The following is a 25,347-nucleotide window of genomic DNA, read 5'->3' on the forward strand; positions in this document are numbered from 1 at the left end:
CCCTTCTCTTGTTAATTCAACTAAATTTTACCTAGTTTTTCATTAAAGGCTTCTGATGATTATTTTCAAAGAAGGTAAAACCTCAAGAAAATAAATAGCTTGAGTGTATTTTTTAAGAATGAAAAACCTCAAGGAAGTACACATTATACATCGATTTTCTGAAAAAGCTTTATATTTTCTAGAGGTTTTCCCTTCTTTGAAAATAATCATTCTGCTTTATAATAAAATTTCATAGAATTTAGTCACAAAAGTCAACTGATTAATTTCAATGACTAGGTGAAACCAACGGGGTAGGGGAGATGGGGGTAAAACGGCCACCCTAAGGGAGAAGTCTAATAAAATTTACACAACAGATTATTTTGATCTCAAATTACGTACATATTGTTCTACTACTAGCACAGACAAACAGACATGAAAGTCGAGGTCACCAACCTGTCCCAAAAATCTAACGAACTTTTTTGAAATATCGAGAAGCATGGTTATTGCTTTTCGGATTCACCACCAGAGGCGTCCTTGTGCGCGGTGACAGCGTTTACAAATGACAGCTTTCATTTTCCTTGTCTGTCTGTTTTGTTTCTTTCCCGACTTACACGTGCGCTTTTGATTACAAAAAGATTTTTTAACTGTTCCGATTGAAAAGGTTCTGAGGTCGTCGTTGTCCCGATAGCCAAGCACGGGTTGCCGCCTATGAAGCGGCCACTTGAGCCGCTCACAGATCTGGTGGAATAAGAACCTCGAGGATGCTCTCGTACATGTTGAGAATATGCTTGTTGGTAGGGCCTGTTGTTTTGGTGGTGTTGCCGGCGGGTGTTCTGATAAGACTTGCTTTGGAATGCTTCATCATCCGCTCTGTTTTCCGATATTACGCGTCTGCAGGCGTCCGTCCTAACAGGTGTCCATATTGTCCTCCTCCCGCTTGGTCACATTCTCGGGTTGCCTTGAGGGGGCACGGGACCTTTTGCATCCTTCCCCCCCCCCCCTTGGCTTTCCCCCCACGTGTCCTCCCAAATACCCAACCCGCTCCCGCATCTCAGTCAGAACTTGGCGCCGCTGCCTCCATGACCGCTCAAACCACCGGAACCGTTAAGAACCCTCGAGGTGCTCCGTCTCGTGACCAGGATGCTCTTGCTCCGATTGCTAAACTCGCTGCTGCACAAAGACCCCGAAGGAACCTAGTAAGGGAAAATCTGAAGCGGTCCATCAACATCCAGCAGCAGTCGGCCGAATTTGCTGTTACGGCGCTCCGGCTGATGATGGACAAGGAGAAGGGACGCTCCAAGGGCTTCGGTTACGTCCAGTACGTGGAGGCAACCGGTGCTACCGAGGCCATGGCCCCGAAGAACGGGACAGAAACTGAAGGTGGCGATGGATAGTAGATTTTGTTTGTTTACAAGGCTGCTTGTTATGCATTTTTTTCATCACCGCGGTCAATCATCGAAGGTTGTTGAAGACGTTGAGAACACATTAGTTCAGAACCGCTTTCGGTGAACGAACGGCATCAGAGAGGCATTCCGGTCACAAAATCCGTGAATCGACCGTCTACGGTGATGGTGGCAAAATTGACTTGTTTTGGATAGATTTTTTAAATTGTGACAGCTCTCTGCATACACCCATGCACGCATACATAAACATGCACTGTTTGCATTCAAAAGGAATGATTCTAGGAATCTCCACAGATGTCGTTAGTGAGCAAACAAAATTCAAATTTAAACTGGTCCCACTTTTTGATCATGAATTTGTTCTAGCTTTCATGTCTGTTTGTCTGTGCTACTAGTCCATTATAGAAATGACATAAATTAGTTGGTCTAAAAACCAATTATCAATACTTTTCAGCAATTTTTAAAAAAATAATTGAAATCGTATATATATATGAAATACGCGGGGCAAGACGGCCACCCATGTGGGGTAAGACGGCCAGTGCTATAAATTAACTTAATAACTTTGCTAAATCCACCCAAATACCTACATGGTTGGTTGAACAGACTTCTCTGAACATCATAACTATTTTGGTTGAAAAAAATCAGCTTTCAAATGTACAGAAAAATGCTGTTTAAAAAATTTCATATTTTGGCTCAGTGAATTTCATATTATTGCGACCACATTTTATGAAAAACTGTGAATTTTTACTACAAAACAAACACAATTTGATGCAAAATAATTAGTTTGTGTATTTCGATTAGAATAAGTAAATCAAAATTATGTAAACAATATTAAATTAGCGACTTTCATGAAAAGTTTGATAGCATTTCATACTATTCAATGAGTTTTGCTATATCACAGTAAAGAATGTTGTCGAAACGGTAGTTAACAGCATTTTGATTAAAAATGGATAGTTTTATTGAAAATGCTTTTCCTTACCTACAAATATGTCTTAATAGTCAAAAATCGTCAAAAATATAACCTATATCAAATAAAATCTACAAATTGCGGGTGGCCGTCTTACCCCCGGAGGAGGTGGCCGTCTTGCCCCCAAATAAATTATTTTTTTAAACATTTTTTGTAAATAGCTCATCGCATTTTTTTTAACTTTTTCGAGGGACATAATCTAGGGAAAACTTCAATTTAACATGAAAAAATATTTGAAAACAGGAAAACATATTGTTATCTAACAAAAATGCCTAAGTTGTAATTCATGAAAATTACATCCAGTTTCAAGTTCAAAAATTATTTGTTTATTTTGAGCTATTTTTATACTATTTCAAACAATATTTTTTGCAAAGGTGACTCCATATGCATTATTTAGCATGAAGAACAGTATAACTAAACATTTTAGTAATATTCATTAGTATACTCAGTAAAACAGTGGGGTGGCCGTCTTACCCCCAGCTCCCCTACAAACTAAATAATTCTTAACCCGAGGGGCGAGACACAGTTAATCAACTATAGTTTCTCTAATTAATTAGAGCTGATTTTGGTTAATTAGCTAATTGATTAGCGCTGATTTGACAACCCATTCCCATCCTACGTCAATTTATCTTGGCATGTCTAGAAAAGTTGTTTTGACAGCTACAAAATGGATGTTGCTTTGAAATGAGGGAAGAAAAAACGCTTTCTTTGAAAACCAATTTCTTTCGCTGGTAAGTTTGCTTAAAATGTTAATCTTGTCGATTACTTAAGTTTTGTTATCCTAAAGTGGGAAACAGATTTAACGTCGCCATCTGTCGTCGAAATCGAGGCTGGTTTAGTTCCTGCACAATCTGCGACAATTGATCAAAGATAACATGCAGATTCTTGAAGGCAAGGAAAGAGCCGGTGGTGGCGCACAAGAATAGGAAGTTACCCTGTCAGCCGTACATCGTCGCGGTTCTTTCCGAGCCGAATCTGGACTCGCCGAGCAGTCGACTGCAGAAATGGTACTCACTGTTTGTCTCGATGGATTCGGTGGTTCCGATTATGATAACATGAACAAGCAATCAATGCAGATGGCGCCGGTTCTGTCCGTGATTTGCCAAATGTCCGCCCCAACCCGACGGGACAGCCGAAATCCAACCTGTTGCTTTCGAACAACAGCAGCAACCTGGCCACGACCGGCGGCTCATGCGAACACCCCACGGCGGCCACGGTCTCACCACCAATTGCCGCGAACCGAATGCACCGCATGAGCTAGTCTGCCGGCACCGTGGACGGGGAACCGGCCAAAGCGGCTCGAATCACAAACAACCCGCCAAGCGCGGGACAAAAGTCCCAAAACAACCCCGCGCCGAAAAGTTGCTCCTTCAGCAAAGCCAAAAGATACTGGATGTGGGCATCATGAGCATTCTGCCGGACGCGGACAAGTTTCCAGAAGTTAAGAAGAAGGCATCTCCAGTCACCAACTTCCAGATCTCCTGTAGCGGCACCGGAATCAGCGGCTTGGAGAATCGCTCCTCATCCGGTTCCCAAATCGTGTCCGGTTGGCAAGTTTGCCCATCGTTTTATCAATGATCAAGTGCGAGTCAACTCAGCAACCCGCCCTGCTCTCCCCGACCCTGATGACGTCCTCCAACATCAAGGTCATCTCCGCGAACTAATTCATCCAGCTGAAACCTTTCGGATCAACGCAAAAGTTCAGTCAGGATGTGACCAATCGCAATAGGAAACTGAAAGCGTAGGCCATTCATCGCACCCGCCCCGGCAACAGTTTATGATTGGAAATTTGTAGGAATTTACGCATGACTCGAACGCTATTGATTGTTCGGCACTGGGCAGTTTCGCTTTTTACAAAATTATTAGTTTTCATTTTTATTAATTATTCACGGTAATAAAAAAAACGGTCCTTTTGTTGTTTATCTCTGGCTACAAGGTTACAACCCCGATGATTAGTCACCTTCTGATGATACCGGTCTAACCATAGACTAATAATTAGACTATGGTCTAACTGTCACAGCTCTTCTTAGATTCTTATCGCCCAGAACCGTGGAGTGTTCCGTCCAGAAGGATGACGAGGCGCCACTTCCGACAAATCCGTTCGTTTCCGTATAGCCTTCTGTAGACTTTCCTGCGCTATCCGTTTGCGAAAAATGCCAAGACTTCCGAGCTGTTATTGACCAACCCGGCCTTTTCGATGAAAATCCTAAAAAAATCGTCCCGGGGAAAATCCGCAACGCTGTCCACTTCCTCAGCCTTCTAAAACGATTTACCCCGAGCACTGTAGGACGCCGACCTACTTATTTCTATCCTCAGCAGCTTCTCCATCGGCATAATGATTAGTTTGGTCTTTAAGTCGCTGGTTTCCAGACAAATTTGATAAATTTCAGATTAATTTCCATTATCCATACGGCCGCACGCAAATATTTTTTGTTTTGCTTTGATTTGTTTGACGTTTGCGCGACAAACCAAGGTAAATAAATAGGTGGGAATGTGCTAATTGATTAGCGTAAATACTAATCAACAAACTAAAATTTCTAATCAACTAGGCGATAATCTTAATTAATTAGGGCATGTGTCTCACCCCTCGTCTTAACCACAAGTGAGCGAGCAGGCAAGATTCCATTCATTCTCATATCGTGTAATATAAAAAAAATCATTTTCCGGGAAATGTCCATTCCGGGAAATGTCCATTCCGGGAAACGTCCATTCCGGGAAATTTCATTCCGGATAACGTCCATTCCGGATAATGTCCATTCCGGATAACGTCCATTCCGGAAAACGTCCATTCCGGATAATGTCCATTCCGGAAAACGTCCATTCCGGGAAATGGAATTCCGGAATTTGTCATAGAATCTCCCAGTCAAATCAATCCGAATTCTGAAACGGAATCTAATTAGAATCGCAATTCGCAATTTTCAGTGTAAGAACGGGCCTTGACCGATCTTATGCACCAGGTTCCCGACGAACACGCACTGCTCTTACACCTTTGTTACAATTTTTGGTCCTAAGCATGTTATAAAAGTTTACCAAAAATACAATAGTAATATTTGTGTTAATCCTTTAACCATTCCATATATTGAGTAAGGGCTCAAACCTCACTTGTTTGAAAAAAGGGTGAAGATTGAAAACAATAGACAGTAAAAGAGAATTTATTTTATAAAAATCAAGTATCAATTGTAAGAGAATGATGATCGTATTTTAAAGAATAAAAATGAGAAGCTAGATGTATTAGATGTAAAATTAGACAATAGTTATTAAATAGAGATCAAAACAAGCTTAGATTATAATAATGATAATTTATAGGACAGATAAAGAATTATTCAAATAAATAAATTCGCAAAAAAAAATCAAAAAAGATTAGGCGAATGATAAATAGACTTGATATTACTAGTACATTAAGGAAAAGTATATTTTTAAGGAAAAAAAAAAACAGTTTGTTACAGCAGTCTCAATTGGTAAAAAAGAGTGGAAAAGCTTTGAGAGATAAGAGAATCAAAAGTTAGTAAAATCAAAATCAAATGATGGATATTAAATAGAAGAATCAGTGAAGAATTGGGAATCAGAAGAGCAAATAAAAATAGGAGATAGGTGGTAGCTGAGAATGAAGAGAAGAGAAACCCCGTTGTGCGATGTTTCAGGTACATCCACAGCAGTTGACTCAACATACTGTGAATCAAAACAATACCGTCTACAATCACAAATTACTTCCCTTTCCCACATTTCCCCACATTCCCACGCGCCCCTTTCTTTTAGCCGTCTCGACTCTGACCCGCGGTGGTCAAAGGTTTACGATCCGTTTCCACAGGCCACCAGCTAGGTCATCATGAAAACCAAGCCAACGTGGAGGTAAGAAAATAGGACACTCGCAAGGAACAAGAGCTATACTGTTCTGATCAAGATAATTCGGATGATCTAACTTGGGGTGACACCGGAGCTGATGGGGTGACTCCTGACTCGGACGAAGAAAAAAAAATAATTGACCTAAATTATGTTAACAACAAATCATCAAGTATCTAACTAATATATATCATCTTTCTTAAGGGCTCACATCAGCCGGGGAAGTTGTTCTCTTCTTCTTCAAAAAATGTTGCATGCGACATTACGCAGAAATGTCGTGCAACGTTTTGAGGTGGTTGGATTGTTCTGTGGAGTGATTTGAAGATGGTTGATTGAAATACCTTTCATCCTTTATTGGTTTAGGACACATTTTATGTAATAATTCGTGATTTTACAATATTTTTTTGAATATTCTGAAATAATGCAACACAAGTGCAACAAGCAATTCAGTTGCGCAGCGCAAAAATGGCAACAGCGCACCATTCTTGGCTGCTGCTGCTGCACACGGCCAGCACAAAGCGAGGACAAAGGAGCGTTATAGGGTATACTTCACATTTGTGTTCTCTATTATGAAAATAAATGTTAGAAAGTTGTTATTTTTTCATCAACATTTTACTAACATATTGAAAATACATTGCGCAATAATGTATCGTATGCTAATAAAATTTAGAGATGTCTCAAAAAGACCAAAGCCCATTATCATCTCTTTTGCTGAGCAATTTTTCCTTCTCAAGCACAAGTCAAAAAAAAAATGAATAGAAAAATGCAAAATATATTTTCAATTGTTAGAGCACACTTCAAAATAATACAAATTCTATATTCTAGTTTACTTTTTTATGTCAGTGACCGATCGAGTACTTGACCCTATTCCAGCAGCAGAGGCTCGCCAGGAGTATTGTTTTGAATTTGATCCATTGTGATTGGCTGAAACTTCAAGCACGTGGTTCTCGTGTGTAAACAAACTAACATACTCTCGCGCATGGCTATTTCTATACGCATCCTGTCTTAGTAGTTGAATTGTTTCTAATTTTGTTTCAATTAGGTTTTACACCGTGACGTCATTTGACAGCTCGTGTGCACTGTTTACATGGTCTTCGTCGATTGTCGACGAATTTCCCCGAACAAAATCGACGACCGCATCGAACTGTGCTAAGTCCATGTAAACAGTGCACTCCTTTCTAACCTCCAAATCGAGTCGGCGTAAAACCTAATAGAATGCATGATTTTAGGGTTTTTCGGCAACCAGTGACTGTCCACGTGACTGGTAACGGAGTTGTTCACGTAAGAAATTTTCTTGTGATTGCTCACGTGACGACTCAACCACGTGTCTAGCTACTCACGTGACTGACTTATGGAAAGATGACTTTGGACGTTAGGGGAAGTGTCGTGAAAGTTGATAGATTGTTCCAATATTGTGTTGTAGTTCTAAGTAGATAGTCGAAGAGTTTTCAAATGCTTCGAACCATCGAATCATAAAAAATAACGTTTCAGTAATGTTTTTATTTTTTAGTTCAGCAGCAAAAATACAAAAATACAAGAATACAAAAATACCAAAATTCAAAAATACAAAAATACAAAAATACAAAAATAAAAAAATACAAAAATACAAAAATACAAATATACAAAAATACAAAAATACAAAAATACAAAAATACAAAAATACAAAAATACAAAAATACAAAAATACAAAAATACAAAAATACAAAAATACAAAAATACAAAAATACAAAAATACAAAAATACAAAAATACAAAAATACAAAAATACAAAAATACAAAAATACAAAAATACAAAAATACAAAAATACAAAAATACAAAAATACAAAAATACAAAAATACAAAAATACAAAAATACAAAAATACAAAAATACAAAAATACAAAAATACAAAAATACAAAAATACAAAAATACAAAAATACAAAAATACAAAAATACAAAAATACAAAAATACAAAAATACAAAAATACAAAAATACAAAAATACAAAAATACAAAAATACAAAAATACAAAAATACAAAAATACAAAAATACAAAAATACAAAAATACAAAAATACAAAAATACAAAAATACAAAAATACAAAAATACAAAAATACAAAAATACAAAAATACAAAAATACAAAAATACAAAAATACAAAAATACAAAAATACAAAAATACAAAAATACAAAAATACAAAAATACAAAAATACAAAAAAAAAAATACAAAAATACAAAAATACAAAAATACAAAAATACAAAAATACAAAAATACAAAAATACAAAAATACAAAAATACAAAAATACAAAAATACAAAAATACAAAAATACAAAAATACAAAAATACAAAAATACAAAAATACAAAAATACAAAAATACAAAAATACAAAAATACAAAAATACAAAAATACAAAAATACAAAAATACAAAAATACAAAAATACAAAAATACAAAAATACAAAAATACAAAAATACAAAAATACAAAAATACAAAAATACAAAAATACAAAAATACAAAAATACAAAAATACAAAAATACAAAAATACAAAAATACAAAAATACAAAAATACAAAAATACAAAAATACACTTGCTCGAGAAGCTGCCCCCTGAGGAACCAAGACCCCCCGCGCCCATCCCTGAAACTAGTCGCCCTGCGCTGCTGTCTAGCCTGTCGAACGTGAAGCTCCCGACAATCACGCTCCCGGAGTTCGACGGCGACTACAGCAAGTGGCTCACGTTCCACGACACGTTCCTCTCCCTGATCCACTCGTCGAGTGAGATCTCGTGCGTGCAGAAGTTCCACTACCTCCGGTCGTCACTTTTCGGAGAAGCTGCTGGCAAGGTCGCAAACCTGGAAATCTCCGCTCAGGGCTACGCCATCGCTTGGGAGACCCTCACCAAGTACTACAACGACAAGAATCTCCTGCGGAAGAAGCACATCCGTACGCTGTTGAAGTACCCCAAGATCCCCAACGACTCCGTCGAAGCGCTGCACCGGATTGTCGACGATTTCCAGTGCCACACGCAGACCTTAAAGCAGCTTGGAGAACCGATTGAGCAGATGAGCTCGATTCTGATCGAGCTGCTGGAGGACAAGTTGGACGACGCTTCGCTGAGTGCGTGGGAGGAATCGATCGGCCAGAAGGAGGAGAGGTCAACTTTCAGCGCGATGATCGAGTTCCTGCAGAGGCGAGCACGCGTTCGGGAGACGATCCAGATCAACCGCCCACAGCAGGTCGCGCCGAAGTCCGGAAGCCACAATCCCGCGCCCAAGAAGCCGTTCCAGACCCGCGTCAACTCGAACGCCGCAGTAGAAATCCCGCCCAAGACTTTCCCGCTGTGCCCCGCCTGCGACAAACAGAAGCACTCGATAATGGACTGCGCTGCGTTCAACGGCATGAACGTTTCGGAGCGCATGAGGGTGATCACGGACAAGAGGCTCTGCAGTAACTGCTTCCGAAGCGACCACTTTGCCCGGAACTGTCGCTCGAAGTACCACTGCAAGCACTGCAACAAGCGCCACCACTCGATGATCCATCCCGGCCCCGGATCACAGGACACGAACCCCATCGTAGCCACCCCCGCAATGAACCCCGCTCCCGTGAACGCCGCTACGAAGTCGCGCAACGCCAGCGTGCTGCTGTCGACGGTGGTGCTCGCCGTTTTGGACAGCTACGGCAAAGAACACCTCGCTCGTGCCCTGCTGGATACCGGATCTCAACCCAACGTGATGAGTGAACACCTGTGCCAGCAACTCCATCTGTTTCGCAAGGTTGCGAACGTCCCCATCTCTGGTGTTGACAGCGCGATCACGAACGCCAAGCACAAGGTCAGCACAGAGGTCAGATCCCGTGTCAGCCGTTTCGCGGAGACTCTTGACTTCCTCGTGCTGCGCAAGGTGACCTGTGAGACCCCGCCCGTTACCATCCCGATCGCCCAGTGGAAGATTCCTGAGCATCTAGCACTTGCCGACCCGGAGTTCAACGTGTCCCGCAAGGTCGACATGATCATCGGAGCTGCTCACTTCTACTCGTTCCTGCTTGAAGGCCGGATCCGTCTGGCTGGCCCCGTCCCCCTGCTTGTCGAGTCCGTGTTCGGATGGATTGCGACGGGCTCAGTTGAGGTCGGCGACGAAGCGGAGCAGCAACCTACGGTGGCTTGTCATGTGGTGACAGTCGAATCCGTGGACAAGATGCTGGAGCGATTCTGGGCTCTCGAAGAGGTCGGCAGTTCTAACTACTCGGTCGACGAGCACAAATGCGAAGCCTACTTCAAGGAGACGGTTGCGCGCGACGAGAGCGGACGGTACGTGGTCAAGCTGCCGAAGCACCCCGAGTTCCAGCAGATGATCGGCGCGTCGAAAACGAACGCTGTTCGCAGATTCCGGTGGCTGGAGCAGAAGCTGGAAAACCAACCCGAGCTCAAGCCGCAGTACCACGAGTTCATGCAGGAGTACCTGACCCTGGGCCACATGCACGCTGTTCCCGACGACGCCGAAGACGAAAGTTCCCGCGCGTGCTATTTGCCCCACCATCCCGTGATCAAGGAACAGAGCTCGACGACTAAAGTGCGCGTTGTGTTCGACGGTTCCGCCAAGACCAGCGCGGGACACTCCCTCAACGATGCGCTTCTAGTCGGACCCGTGGTATTTTTGTATTTTTGTATTTTTGTATTTTGGTATTTTTGTATTTTTGTATTTTTGTATTTTTGTATTTTTGTATTTTTGTATTTTTGTATTTTTGTATTTTTGTAAAAGTTTTACACTCGCACAGAACGGTCGAGTTTGTTCCCCCAAAAGTGCGCCGCGTTTTAAGTCGTCCGATTGGACACCGCTCCCCCGAAAGTTGTCCGCCCGCTCGTGATAACATCACTCGGTCGCGGAAGTGCCCGCACTCGATCCCGTGCTGCACCCAGCTCGCCCAGTGCGATTTGTTCGCTTACGTCCCCCAAGAGTGGCCGTCGTGTGCTGTGCGAATTGCCCGGTGTGCCCGGCGTGTTCCCCCCCGAAAAAGATCCCCAGCGGTGGAAAACTACCCCGTACCGGCCAGTGAGCTGCCCCAAATCCCCGCACCCGCAGTGTCCCCCATCTGCGGGTGCGGGGATTCGTGGCAGCACACGGGCCGTTTTTCACAGCTGGGGATCGTTTCGGGGGGGAACACACGCCGGATAATCCGGGCAATTCAGCGTGGCGACACTGCGGGGAAAATTCGCAACCGGGCGGACAGTGCGCGGACCAGGAAAGAACTCTGAAGCAGTTTCGGGCGAGCACTGTGGGGCCAGGTGATTATATCACTGCTGGAGCACTTTTTACGGGGGAAAGCGACTTTTCGGGGAATTAGTCCAACACGGACAGCAAGTAAAACGTGGCGGGTTTAGGGGAATAAACGACCGAACAGTTCGAGTGCAAATTAACAAAAATACAAAAATACAAAAATACAAAAATACAAAAATACAAAAATACAAAAATACAAAAATACAAAAATGCAAAAATACAAAAATACAAAAATACAAAAACACAATCATACAAATTTGTATTATTTGTATTATTTGTGTGATTTGTATTATTTGTATTATTTGTATTATTTGTATTATTTGTATTATTTGTATTATTTGTATTATTTGTATTATTTGTATTATTTGTATTATTTGTATTATTTGTATTATTTGTATTATTTGTATTATTTGTATTATTTGTATTATTTGTATTATTTGTATTATTTGTATTATTTGTATTATTTGTATTATTTGTATTATTTGTATTATTTGTATTATTTGTATTATTTGTATTATTTGTACTATTTGTATTATTTGTATTATTTGTATTATTTGTATTATTTGTATTATTTGTATTATTTGTATTATTTGTATTATTTGTATTATTTGTATTATTTGTATTATTTGTATTATTTGTATTATTTGTATTATTTGTATTATTTGTATTATTTGTATTATTTGTATTATTTGTATTATTTGTACTATTTGTATTATTTGTATTATTTGTATTATTTGTATTATTTGTATTATTTGTATGATTTGTATGATTTGTATTATTTGTATTATTTGTATTATTTGTATTATTTGTATTATTTGTATTATTTGTATTATTTGTATTATTTGTATTATTTGTATTATTTGTATTATTTGTATTATTTGTATTATTTGTATTATTTGTATTATTTGTATTATTTGTATTATTTGTATTATTTGTATTATTTGTATTATTTGTATTATTTGTATTATTTGTATTATTTGTATTATTTGTATTATTTGTATTATTTGTATTATTTGTATTATTTGTATTATTTGTATTATTTGTATTATTTGTATTATTTGTATTATTTTTATTATTTGTATTATTTGTATTATTTGTATTATTTGTATTATTTGTATTATTTGTATTATTTGTATTATTTGTATTATTTGTATTATTTGTATTATTTGTATTATTTGTATTATTTGTATTATTTGTATTATTTGTATTATTTGTATTATTTGTATTATTTGTATTATTTGTATTATTTGTATTATTTGTATTATTTGTATTATTTGTATTATTTGTATTATTTGTATTATTTGTATTATTTGTATTATTTGTATTATTTGTATTATTTGTATTATTTGTATTATTTGTATTATTTGTATTATTTGTATTATTTGTATTATTTGTATTATTTGTATTATTTGTATTATTTGTATTATTTGTATTATTTGTATTATTTGTATTATTTGTATTATTTGTATTATTTGTATTATTTGTATTATTTGTATTATTTGTATTATTTGTATTATTTGTATTATTTGTATTATTTGTATTATTTGTATTATTTGTATTATTTGTATTATTTGTATTATTTGTATTATTTGTATTATTTGTAATTTTGTAAAAAGTATCTTATTTGATCATTCTCTTTAGCAGTCGATAACGACGTGAATGCCAGAATAACTTCAAAACCATGCCTTTGATTGCAACAAAACAAGCCTCCACACACGCACACACAATCACACACCGAGGCCAGCCGGGCCAGCAAGTTAGCAGAGAAGAAATAGGGTCAATAGTCCACCAAAATTATCATAATGTTTTATTGAATGAATACTGTTTACTTTTTCAAATCACCTGTGTTATTTGAAGCTTCATATAACATTATTATTACATAAAATTTCATTCACTTTTCATCTTGAGGTTGCAAAATGAAAATGCTGAGCCGGGTACGAATTTTGCGCTTCCATCTCGCTGTGGAACATCAATAAATTTTATTAGAATGTAAAATATTATTGCATAATTTACTGTTGGCATTATTTCAGTGAAAAATTATGTTGAAAGATATTAGTCGTCCAATATTTATTATCCTAAAAGCGTACAAAAATATGAAGTCGGCCCTATTTGGCTCCTTTGTTCTCGCTATGTGCCGCGTGCTGGCCGAGTGCTGAGCAGCAGGCTAGCATGGCGCGCTGTTGCCACTTTTGTTGTACGCAACAAAATTGCCTGTCGCGTGCCTGTTGCATGATTTGGGTTGGATAAAAATATTTTTTTGTAGAATATTTACTATAAAAAAACGAAAACTCAGATCAATACAAATTTATATTCAATGAATAGATAATTGTCTTGCAAAGCGCGTACCAACTTCCTTTTTTGGACTGGCAAAGTGGTTTTTGCCCTGTTGGGGTTACACGACCAAAAAATAATATGTAGAGTGCAAAAACAGCATGCAACATTGAACTCTCGTACCCAACATTGAAACAATGGTATTGTAAAAATAGTTCAGCTCAGTTGCAAAGTGTTCAGAAATTAATACTCTAGGGGCTAAATCAAAAACCATATCGATATGTTTTGTAGTTTTCGAGATATACCAGTTTTAGAAAAAAAAATTTCGGGGACGGGTTTCCGGCTGATGTGTCTCGTTAAACAAAATATACAATTTAAATTTTCTGAAACATTGATTTTAGATGGGGGTGACACCCAAAAGTAACACTCATGTTTAAGAATATGTTTACATAGTAATTATGAAGTTAAGTATTAACAGTTAGTAAAACTGCATGTTTATATCAGACATATCCTGAAGACTTCAAAAATTAAGTATTCAGGGGTGACACCCGATCATCAAATAAAGAAATTTTGATAAAGATAGTAATATGTAAGGGGTGTCACCCCTATATTATTAATGTACAAGCTTATAAAAAGAGTTAAATGGAAAAGGTTTTCTCTAAAAATGTTCTTGTGACAAACCACTCTTGAGTTTGATTTTTTTTAAATTTTCTCGGAATGTAGGTTTATTTTTGATTTTTTCGGCAAAGTTCCAATTGGAAGCAAAAATTTCAAAAAAAGTCACTTTAAATTGGAAAATTAAAAAACAACTGTTTGCTATCAAAATTGGAAGCTTATAAAAGGGTGCAGAAAACGGCAAATTATTTCAATGACAATTAGGGATGGAGTAATCGCCAAAAAATCTTCTTCGCTTGCGAACTTTCATCACAACAAAATCTAAAAAATAAATTCAATCAAAAATTACATCAGAGATATTTATTTTTTGCCAAACAATGCAAATTATGGTATTTTTCTAATTTCAGTGTTTTATTGTGGAACATGATCCAAATATTATTTTCTAAATCTTAACGATCTGACTGGAAGAAAAAAAAAACGCTTTTTCAATAAATAAATGTTCCAGCTGAATCTTTATAGGCAATAATGAGATAAACAAAACGATCTAAAGATTACCATTGTTTTCTTTTTAATTAAATTGACAAATAATATTTCTGGGTTTTTTTTAAAGGCCCAATAAATCAAATTTTCAGTTTTTGCTTTTTGGGTGTTCTTAAAACCGACTCGAGTCAGGGGTATTAAAAAACACCCAAAAAGCAAAAACTAGAGTTTTGGTTTATTGGACATTTAAAAAAAAACAACTCCAGATTTAAAGTTGAAAATTCTTAAAAAGTGTATTTGTATGTATGTATGTATGTATGTATGTATGTATGTATTAGTACCCCCGTCTTGGCAGGACTTGGCCATGACCACAGTATGTTTCAACTGAGACGGTTTGGTTAGTAACCGACTTATATCTTAAGGACCTTAAAAGCTTATCATTCTCTATCCAACCATTTGTTATGGTATGATTAAATAAACAATGACATTCATGTGACTTGGGCCAGGCGATCCACGACTCCCTCATCCAGTCCATAAAATATATGAAGGCCCTGGGATATTTTTTGAGAGGGGTTAGTATTTTTTTTTTGGGGGGTTAGGCGTTTGAAATATAATCATATATGGTTAAAAAATGTATAATCAATGTTAATAATTATAAGAGATATCAATGTATTATGAGAATAAATCAAACAAATATCACAATACTAAAAAACTCAACAAGTTGTTTCGAAGCTTCTATTCTTTTATTCGGAAAATACAAAGATGTTGGAAAAATCAATGTTATTCAACATAATAATACTCATAATAATTAAATTATTTCTATAGCATTACACCGCAATAAAACGATCGAATCCTTCTCATTCTACATTTCATTTTTACATAATTTTGCCAGAATTCATTTTAGCAGTTAAAATTTATAAAACTCAAGGAAATAAAAAAAATAGTGCAATTGTGATAAATTTAGTAAAACATGGAATAATAATACTAATAAATGCAAATTAAAATTTATTTATTTTTGAGTATCATAAATTTGAATAAAAAAACCAAAATATCAGTGCAAACAAAAAAAATGTGCCACGGCCGAAAACAAAAAACTTTCAGATGGAATTGTGGAGTCTAGAGAACAAAAGCTTCGAAACAGCTGTCAAGGCATAGTTTCAATAATATGTACCGATTTTGACAGCAATAATAGTAATTTATTGTTAAGAAAATTAGAACGACTGAATAAATGAACACAATACGTTACTATTGGCAAATAAAAAAAAAGCACAATTCGTTTAAACTATTAGTTTAATTTTGTAAAATTACAATAAAAAAATATTGTTGATGCCAAAATTGGAAGATAACAAAAGAAAAACAAAAAAATTGGATTCATCCAGATGGTTCCAATCTTGGGCCTGAAATTCAATGTTATAAATTATACATGTAACCAAACAAAGATCTTTAGAATATCCATTAAATGATGACACCAGATGGATCCGAAAACTGCTTAGAATGTTTTTGAATTAGTTAAAAATAATAAATTCTTCATCAAACTAAAGTTTATGAATGTACAAAACATATTTTAAATACCAGAAAAACTGAAAAAAAGTATTAAGCTAACAAACTGGACTCAAAATTTGAAAAATTAAGTTTAGTTGAGGATCTAGGTAATATTTTTCAAAATGCCGTAAGCTTGCATTATAATTTATAAGCAAGAAGTATTGAAATCTAACTAAAACTTAGTAAACTTCAAATGTAAATAAAACATATTCATGAGGCTAGGAGCAGCGCTGAAATAATTGTTTGACATTAATTAATATGTATGAATGTTAGAATATATAATAAATAAGTTGAAGCTGTAAATAATTTTTTAAGAAAAATTATGGAGCTCGTCATGTACAATTATATATCAGCAAACAAAACAATTAACTACGGGTCCTCACTGCTGGCTTTGAACTGAAAAAGATATGAAACTAAACTAACATTCTGGACTCGTAGAAATTATGAAAGACGAAAATAGCAGGAAAAGTTTGTTATTTCCTTAACGAAAAAAATACCAGGATTTTTTTTAAACTATTATAAAAATTATGTTTACCACAAGTTTACCATGATCTACTACTTTTCTTAATTTGAAGTTTTTTTGACAAAATATATAAGAAAAATCATGAACAGTCGAAATTAAAATTGATATTCTACCCACAAATTGTGTGAGTCAAAAAGTCAAGCATGCCATGGAAAACATGACATTGATATAATTTGAAAAAAAGAAGAAAAAAATCTTTGTTGCCATGTTGTTGTTTGACAAGTTTCTAAATGGAACTTTCTCACCGGAGTTCTGGTGTCCAGCTGTAAGGTTGTTCGTCGCTGGAAATCCATCAAGCAGCTTAACCCAGCGCCATGGTCTTCACTAACATTTAACAATGATTTTTCAACAACACCGAATTGATTTTTTTCTCGAACGGCAACGGCACCAACACGAACAGATCGCAAATGCACGCAAATTCCCCATAGTCTCTTCTTTTGACTTTTATGGCACTACGCATTGAAACTTTTATAATCGTTGGAAGTAAAATCACTAATTCAACTATAACACATAATTTTTTAAAGATTTTCCTCAAAAATATCTCAAATCTATCAAAAGTTGAACAAACGCGACGCGGCGAAAAATTTTCACTTCCGATCACACCGACTACTGCGATCCGATCGAAAATTCTTAAAAAAAGTATTTAATTAGATTCTTGACTTTTTTTGCACCAAATTTTATCATTTCATAATTATTATATAAAATATAAAAAAGATAAGGAACAAACATAAAAATCATACGGAATATAATTGCATCATAATTTTTTCTGTTATTCGGGTAGTAGAATTTAACTTGAAAATTAATTGATTATATATATTTCATTCTTTCGAAACCCGACATTTCTATGCAATGTTAGGTCAAGCAAATATTTTGGACTCCGTCTGAAAATGTTATGCAATTTAGATTACATTTTATTGATATAATATTTTTAACGGACTGTCAAATTATCCCGATTTTTTTGCTAATAATTTAGTTTAAAATTCGTTTTAATTGGGATAATTTGCATTTGAAAACAAGTTTCACAAGTTATCACCACTCTGAGTGTTGTAATAATTTTGATGGGAAATTTAACGAAAATTTCAAATTAGTACGAAAAATCCGAATTCGTTTCCTCATTAACATTAATTAGGATTTTAATTTTTTTGTTAATAATGATTAAAATTTGTATCTCCTACTTGTTAGAAAGTATTGATTTCAGAAAGATACAAATGATTCGAGATATTTTTTGAAAAATATAGATTTAAAAATATCGCCATTTGTCAGGTTATTTTTATTTTGTTTATTGGTTAATTATTTTTGTTTCAATGTTATTGTTTTATCAAACTTTCCCTCGACCGAGCAGTAACGGCCACGTTTGAAAATTTTATTTCAAAAAATTGTCAGGCAGATCCGAAGGGGTTCACAGAATTATGATTTTAAAATAAATAAATTTTACTTTTTGAATATAGTTGTAATCTATGTTTCAACATAGGAAATTTGAGTTTTCTTTCACTTATATTTTTTATTTTTTAACGTTTAATAAATCTTTTGGGTATTAAAATGTAATTGTAGTTGCTCATTTTTTGATTAAATTTCATATTTTTAAATATTTTTGCAAACTTATTCATCATTTTCCTAAACAACTTCATAAGAAGAATCCTAAATCCCGAGCATGGGTAAATAACAAGGAAAATGCGTAATAATACCTTTCTCTGGTATCAATACCAAATTTTGGTATTCTTGGACCCTTTAAAATTTGTCTTAAGGATTATGCAAGAGCAAAATGTGGTATCATACCAATTTAAGGTATTGTTTTGATATTACAAAATTGCAGAATTTGTCAATGGTCGAACACCACATTTTGGTATTCTTTTGGTATTACAGTATTTTATCAAATTCCTCTGAAACTATGGGAAAATTTTGACCAATTTTGACAAAATAATTAATTTTGCGCTAAAATCATGTCTCAAAGCGAATGCATACATTGAAAACAGAAAATTTCAAACTTGATTTTAAACATTTTTGATATACCCCCTAAAGAAATGACTTGAAATTGTGGAAAAATTTTTAAGTCGGGATGGCACATTTTGGTATTATTTTGGTATTGAAGTGTTTCATCAAATTCCTCTGAAACTATGGGATTTTTTTTATAAATTTTTTGAGATAAATAATTTTGCGCTAAAATGACTTGAAACCCAAAATGTTAAAGATGATTTTCATTTTTTTTATGTACCCACTAAGATTTTTTTTTAAATCGTTGAAATTTCTCTAAGTCGGGATAACCAAATACTTTGAATAACGAGTCAATCGACAGATTATTGAATTTTGGTGAATTTCAATCCAGTTTCATTTTAATAACACTTATTTTTCAATCTTGTTATTTTTCAGAATCTTCAAGAACTTCAAGCACAGGCCGTCAATGACAAATGCATTCGATGTGGTGAAGAATATCACTAAGAACAACATGGAATCATCAGGTGAGTAGATTTGGCTGTTGCATATGGATCATTTCCGTTTTTTCACTAACTGCAACTGCTGCACTTAAAAATGGTATGAAAATACCAAATGTTGGTATTACTTGTGCAAATACAAGCGAGTAAAATGTGCTCTTGGTTGCCCAGTAATAGATGGTAAAATACCATGAAATCATACCAAAATCATGTATGTGGAAGACCACAGGAATACCAAAATCTGATTTTCCAAGGGCGCGGGAATACCTAAAAATAAAACCATGGCAATACCAAGTTTTGGTATTTAAGCAATGTTCAAAAATACAGAAGTCCTCAACTTGGTATTGAAATGGTTTTATTTTGTGGTATTATTTTACCCTCGGTATAACATGGTTTGGTATTGTTGTGCCCTTCCACATACAAGACTTTGGTATGATTTCATGGTATTTTACCATCTATTACTGGGCAACCAAGGGCACATTTTGGTTCCTGTTATTTGCCCAAGTAATACCAAAATTTGGTATTCCCGTGTTATTTACCCCTGCTCGGGATGAGCAGGATTCCACAATATTCATAAGACCAGCCCGCGGGCTATTTGTTGGTTCGCATTTGCAAGTCTCTATATAATAATAAACAATAAAAATGCACCCATGCCAAAAACGTTGGATATTTGAACAAATATCCTTAATTAAAACAATGAAAAAAAAAAACAACTAAAAAAAATGAATAAACGAAACATTCAACTACTTGTCACAAAAACCATTTTGATATTTTTTAAGGTCACATGAAATTTAGTAAAAAAACAGCACCGTAAATCAAAAAAGGTAAAGTAATCGACAACTACATCAAAATACAGATTGCGCAATCTTGGTTCGTATTGTTGCCGTGCTTCTAGAATATATGAAAATCCTTGTGTTGGGATTCGTTTTTTTGTTTAAGATTATAGTAAATTTTAGAAAATCAAAAACACAACCTTCAATTATTTTTCTATTAAGCTTTTAAAAAACACAAATAGGTTAAATTTTTCAATTATCATTGAATATCATTTTTATTTCAACCAACAATTTTCAATAAAGTGTTTTATTTTCTTTTATTATTAACAATGTTTATTTGTTCATTTGAATATCAGTTTTTTTATAATAATAAAATTACAAATACAAAAATGCATGAAAATCCATTCAATACCTGAGGAGAGCCATTTAAAAAAACTAAATTGATTCCATTCTTTTTATGAGTGTTTTCAAGTCATGGCAATATTGATATACTGACAAATATTGACAGGTAGATTCTTCAGTCTTAAGAATTTTTTTCTTCTGATAACTGTAAGATATTTTTTGTAGAATTTAAGTCCATTAATAATAGTTTAAAAAAAAACAGATTGATAAAAAAATCATAAAATGGATTTTTTTTAAATATATCTTTAAAAGTTTTTAAATTATTTCATAAAATAAAAAAATATTCCATAATGATTCAGAACTCGAAAATATCTTTAAATGTTAATCGAGACGTTTGATTTGTTTTAAATTGTGCAAATATTTTTGATGTATGATATCTCATCCATCAAAAAGTAAGAATTGAAAAAATGCGGTTAAAACTGAATCCAAATAATTGAGCTATTTTTCCTCGAATTTTCCTTGAAAATCAGAAATGCATGAGTTTCATTCATATTTTAATTTTGAAAAAATATGCTTTTTAAAACGAAACTATTTTTCTAAACTACCCTCACCAATACTTATATTTTTTCTGGTTCTCGGAAAGGTTCTATAATGTTTCAACAAAATCAAACAAAATATGAATGAAACTAATTTACGCTTTTCAAGGAAAATTCGAGGAAAAATGTCTCAAGTATTTGGATTTATTGTTTACCGCATTTTTTTAAATTCTTATTTTTTGATTGATGGGAAATCATGGATCAAAAATATTTGCAAGTAAAATAATAACATGTCGATTACCATTTAAAGATATTACCGAGTTCTGAATCTCTCCGGAATAAATTTTTAATTTATGAAATAATTAAAAAAACTTTTAAAGATGTATTTAAAAAAATAAAACCATTTCAAGATTTTTTGAACAAACTATTTTTTTTTAAAGAACAAATATATTTAAAGCAAAAAAACGAAAAATTAAATTGTTGGTTGAAATAAAAATAAAATTCATTGATAATTGGAAAATTTACCCTTTTGTGTTTTTTCCGGTTATAATTTTTTTGAGCGTTTAAAAAAACTTGGAACGATGTTTTTGATCGCAAAGAATACAGATTTGATCAAATTAATCGTTGATCAATCGTTGGAAAGTTAAAAAAAACTAGTGAAATGTCAGTTAGGGGAAATCTACCCATTTTAATCCTAATAAGCGATCGTGTTTGAATGATGCTGGATAATCTAGAGTCTCCCTTGAATTTTACTAAAACCAAGTACACCAACGAGTAGAGCAAGTTTTTGTGAACATTTCTGTTTATTTTCACTTTCACTAAAAGTTATTCTATTTCTTTACCAAGCATTTAACAAAAAAAAAATCCCAAGGGTATTCAAATCGAGGCGAATGCATTGGGCCACGCCCATTTTTCTAATATCGGCTTAGTTCTTTTTTCTTCCAACACTCTGTCGAGTGTTGCCATTTGCGCTGACAGTTCAAACGAACACTCACGAAAAGTGGCATTTATAGGGAAAATTTCCTGGCATCGCTGGCTGTGCTGCTGGTGGTGTTGACGGCCAGCCTTTTGTTCTTTTTTGCCTTCGTCTCTCGCTCGGTTTTCTTCAGCCTTCGTTTGGAATGCAAAGTGAAAATTGAAACGTCAAACGACTTGGCGCGTTTGTTTTTTTTATGGCGCTTGCTAATTTATTACATTTTTCGGGATTATTCTTCAAGTGAGTGACTAAGTAACGGTCAAAAGAACATGTTGCCGGTAGTTGGAAGCAATTTCATATCTTAAGCGCCGTGAAAAAGTAAGCGAAAGTGAAAAGTTAATTTTGGCGATATTCATTAAGCGTTTGAGGGATTCTCGTGTGTGTCACTGTGTGTGCCAACAAAATGATGAGAAGTGGTCTCGCAAAATACAAATTATGATCAAAAGTGCATTAAATGTGATCTTTTTGGCCAGTAAGTGGCATACACGCTTACTGGGGGAACTCAATTTTTAAGTTCGTTCAATCAAAATGAAGTTCGGTTCATCGATCTCAATTTTGAGATGAGTTTGTTTTGATTTTATTTAGCAAATTTGAGATCACTTAACCGAACTTCTTTTTGCTCGATGACTTTGATGGATCTTGAAAGTGTCAGTTTTGGACTTAGCGTTTAACAGAGTGGACGTTTTGGTAAGTTTCGTAGCAATATTTTGACAATATCATCATATGTACAGAATGTTTTATTCAAATGTCTTTACTAATTAAGTTAACTACGATCGGTCCAACTCCACAGCTTGCTAGATTCCAACAACCAGATCATGCGGATTTAGATCGATCTATTCAGGACCCCTTTCCAGCACAACCAAAGAAAATGTGAATTTTGTTAGTTGCACTAATTTTCCAATTTTTATTTAATTTTATTTGTAGGAAAAGTTTTAAGAAGATGTTCTGCAAATGTACGAGTATACGACAGTGGCGAGGTGCTCGGCAGCAAAGGTTAGAGCAAGGTGGGCATGAGGCTTGCGCGATTCAGCAGGACTGCACGAGTTGGTCAAGTTGATCCACGAAGACACGCAGGACGGGTCGTTATACAGGACGAGTCTAGCAGTTCACCACGGCGAGTACGAGTTGGCGCAGACGACGCTTGACCTGCTCGATATGGAACTCACAGCGACGGCCGGAGGTGTGTGTCCAGGTCAACTGCTCGTCGAAGATCGGCGGTGAATCCACTCGACACTCGACGTCCGTGGCTCAAGATTGCTGCGCTCTGGTGGTGCTACTGGTCCACCGACATCTAAGCTGTACGATGGCAAAGGCCGGCAGGCAAAAGTATCCTCACCAGCTCGTTGCCGATTCTGCCGGAATTAACAGCATCATCGATCGCGAACAGCAAGAACTCGTCGACGGAATGGACTGCCGGAGAACATTTTTGTCCAGCAAACCCTCGAGCAGCTTAAAGAGCGTAGGGAGAAGGTAGCGAGCAAGAAGATTACGGAACCATCGTCGGAACCAGCTGATCCGTTGGACGAGCAAGCCGAACCGATCACGGAATCGCCAGAGCCAACTCTAACTGCCGACGTCGGTCAACCGCTGCAGGACATCAACTTTTTGCAGAGCGACATCGTGCAGACGCTGCACTGCGAAACTTCCGACTACTTTTACTTCTTCCAGGCCACCGACGGCCATCTTCACAGCCAGTTCCACAAACGCGTTCGAACCGTTAACCAAGCCGCCGGCTCCAAAGCTGATTCATGTAACTGGCTCGAAAATGTCCACTGCGCCGTTTGCGGAACCGCAGATTCGGTTCGATCTCGACTGTCGACGCCGAAGAGGAGCTGATGGAAAGTGCATGCTCCCACGAGTTCCGCAACGATCTGAGCTTTGCCATTGAGTCGGCGCCCGGGTCAGTAATACCTTTAGAAGAACCCTGGCGGAGACAAACAAAGTACACCTTCCCCGCCGTGGAATGATCTTCCACTCAACCTTTCCCAAAGCAACTCCAGCCCTAACGTTGAGTTGACCCTGCTCGGCGCCGTCAAAGATTCCATCATGCAAGGCTTCTAGTGGGACACGCGCAAAGGATCACTCTGCGAAGAACCCATCCGGAACGTAAATTTCAAATCCCGTCGTCATCGCCCAGGAACCGCTCCATCGCGGAGATGACCAACAACCCGCCGAATCGCCTACTCTGCCTTTGTCATGGCCACACCTCGCCGCTTGCGTTTCCTTCGTGAACACCGTCCTCGCCGGCGACGTGGCCACGTCACCCAGGACGCACCTATCTCCGATTTCCCCCTCTACACCATCAAAGCATTCATCCCTTCCAGCGATTCGTTCGATGTCTTTCACCACTGGCGGATCGTCCCCGGCGATCCGCTCGACAAGAGCATCGTCATCCGGCCGCTGGCAAGTGTCACTCGCTAGTTCTCGTCCACCCGTAGTCGCTGGAACCGTTGCACCAAGTGCTGAAATAATGAAAATGATAATTTAATTAGATTAAAATTTGAATAAAATCATCCAAAAACTATCCCAGAAAGACAATTTTCTTTTACCTATAATTCCGAACCGATATCCGTCCCCCGGAACCGTTTTTCTGCATTCCCGGAGGATTTTTCCGGTACCCAGCGCATGTTAAATTTGACATCGGCTCCACCATGTTAAAATTAAGTTCGGGTACTCGATGTCAAATTTGTATGACTACGGTTTGCGCCGTTTTGCTTGGATCCACTCAAATTTGAGTTCCCCTGGTAAGCGTGTACATTTGCGTGCTTACTCGAGGCGGTGCTGTTGCTGGTAAGTTTATAGCCCAAATAGAGCTATCTAAGCCCGATCTCACGCACACTAGCTTACCATTTGTTTTTGCTGGCGGGTACAAATTTTAACCTAGAAATCCATCGTGTACGTACACGCAATACATGCGCACGTAGATAACTCTATAGTATTTTTGGAGCTTTAATCGAGCATCAAACTCTCCATATGACGAAGATAGGTGTTTGATTGGAAAGGGTAGGGGGGGTTTCCCCTAATCTGGTATCAAAAATTTCAATTCAAGAAACCCTTAGTAAAAAAAAATCTTTTTTGATCTGCAGATCTTGAAAAAAAAACTTAAAAGTGGCTTATCTAAAAAAAAATTACGTTTCAAAATATCCTAAACTAAAACACTTAAAATATTTTGCTTAGCTATAATTTATTCTATTTTTTTTGCATGGACTGACAATTATTTTAGCTTCAAAAGATTTTGGAAAAATATGGAATAGAAGGTTTTTTAATTACGACTATACATTATGTATATTCAATCAAATCAGTCTGCTTAATTAATTTTTTTACCTTTGGAAAAAGGTTTATAAAGCATGTCTTATAATTATTTGATTTTATTTCGTTGTTAATCAAATTAAAAAGAATTAACTTATGATTATCAGTTTTAT

At 36.1% G+C, this 25,347-nt stretch overlaps 1 protein-coding gene and 1 pseudogene across 1 annotated transcript; both read left to right on the forward strand.

The window, feature by feature from the left end:
- Nucleotides 1-3,537: 3,537 nt before the first annotated feature.
- LOC120429231 (uncharacterized) lies at nucleotides 3,538-23,146 on the forward strand. The gene is made up of 4 exons (XM_039594442.1): nucleotides 3,538-3,896; nucleotides 8,813-10,811; nucleotides 11,118-11,259; nucleotides 22,959-23,146. The coding sequence occupies exons 1-4, from the start codon at nucleotides 3,538-3,540 to the stop codon at nucleotides 23,144-23,146; spliced, it is 2,688 nt and encodes an 895-aa protein (XP_039450376.1).
- LOC120429232 (uncharacterized) lies at nucleotides 21,630-23,761 on the forward strand (annotated as a pseudogene).
- The last annotated feature ends 1,586 nt before the right edge of the window (nucleotides 23,762-25,347 follow it).

Source organism: Culex pipiens, chromosome 1, assembly GCF_016801865.2.
Source record: "Culex pipiens pallens isolate TS chromosome 1, TS_CPP_V2, whole genome shotgun sequence".
NCBI classification, from domain to species: domain Eukaryota; kingdom Metazoa; phylum Arthropoda; class Insecta; order Diptera; family Culicidae; genus Culex; species Culex pipiens.

What these genes read in the sequence shown, in the direction of transcription:
- LOC120429231 (XM_039594442.1), top strand. Translation starts at nt 3,538, where the DNA reads ATGCGAACACCCCACGGCGGCCACGGTCTCACCACCAATTGCCGCGAA. An exon ending in CGCTTCTAGTCGGACCCGTG is followed by an intron (nt 10,812 to 11,117) that starts GTATTTTTGTAT and finishes ACGTCCCCCAAG; the next exon opens with AGTGGCCGTCGTGTGCTGTG. An exon ending in GCAGTGTCCCCCATCTGCGG is followed by an intron (nt 11,260 to 22,958) that starts GTGCGGGGATTC and finishes GCGATTCAGCAG; the next exon opens with GACTGCACGAGTTGGTCAAG.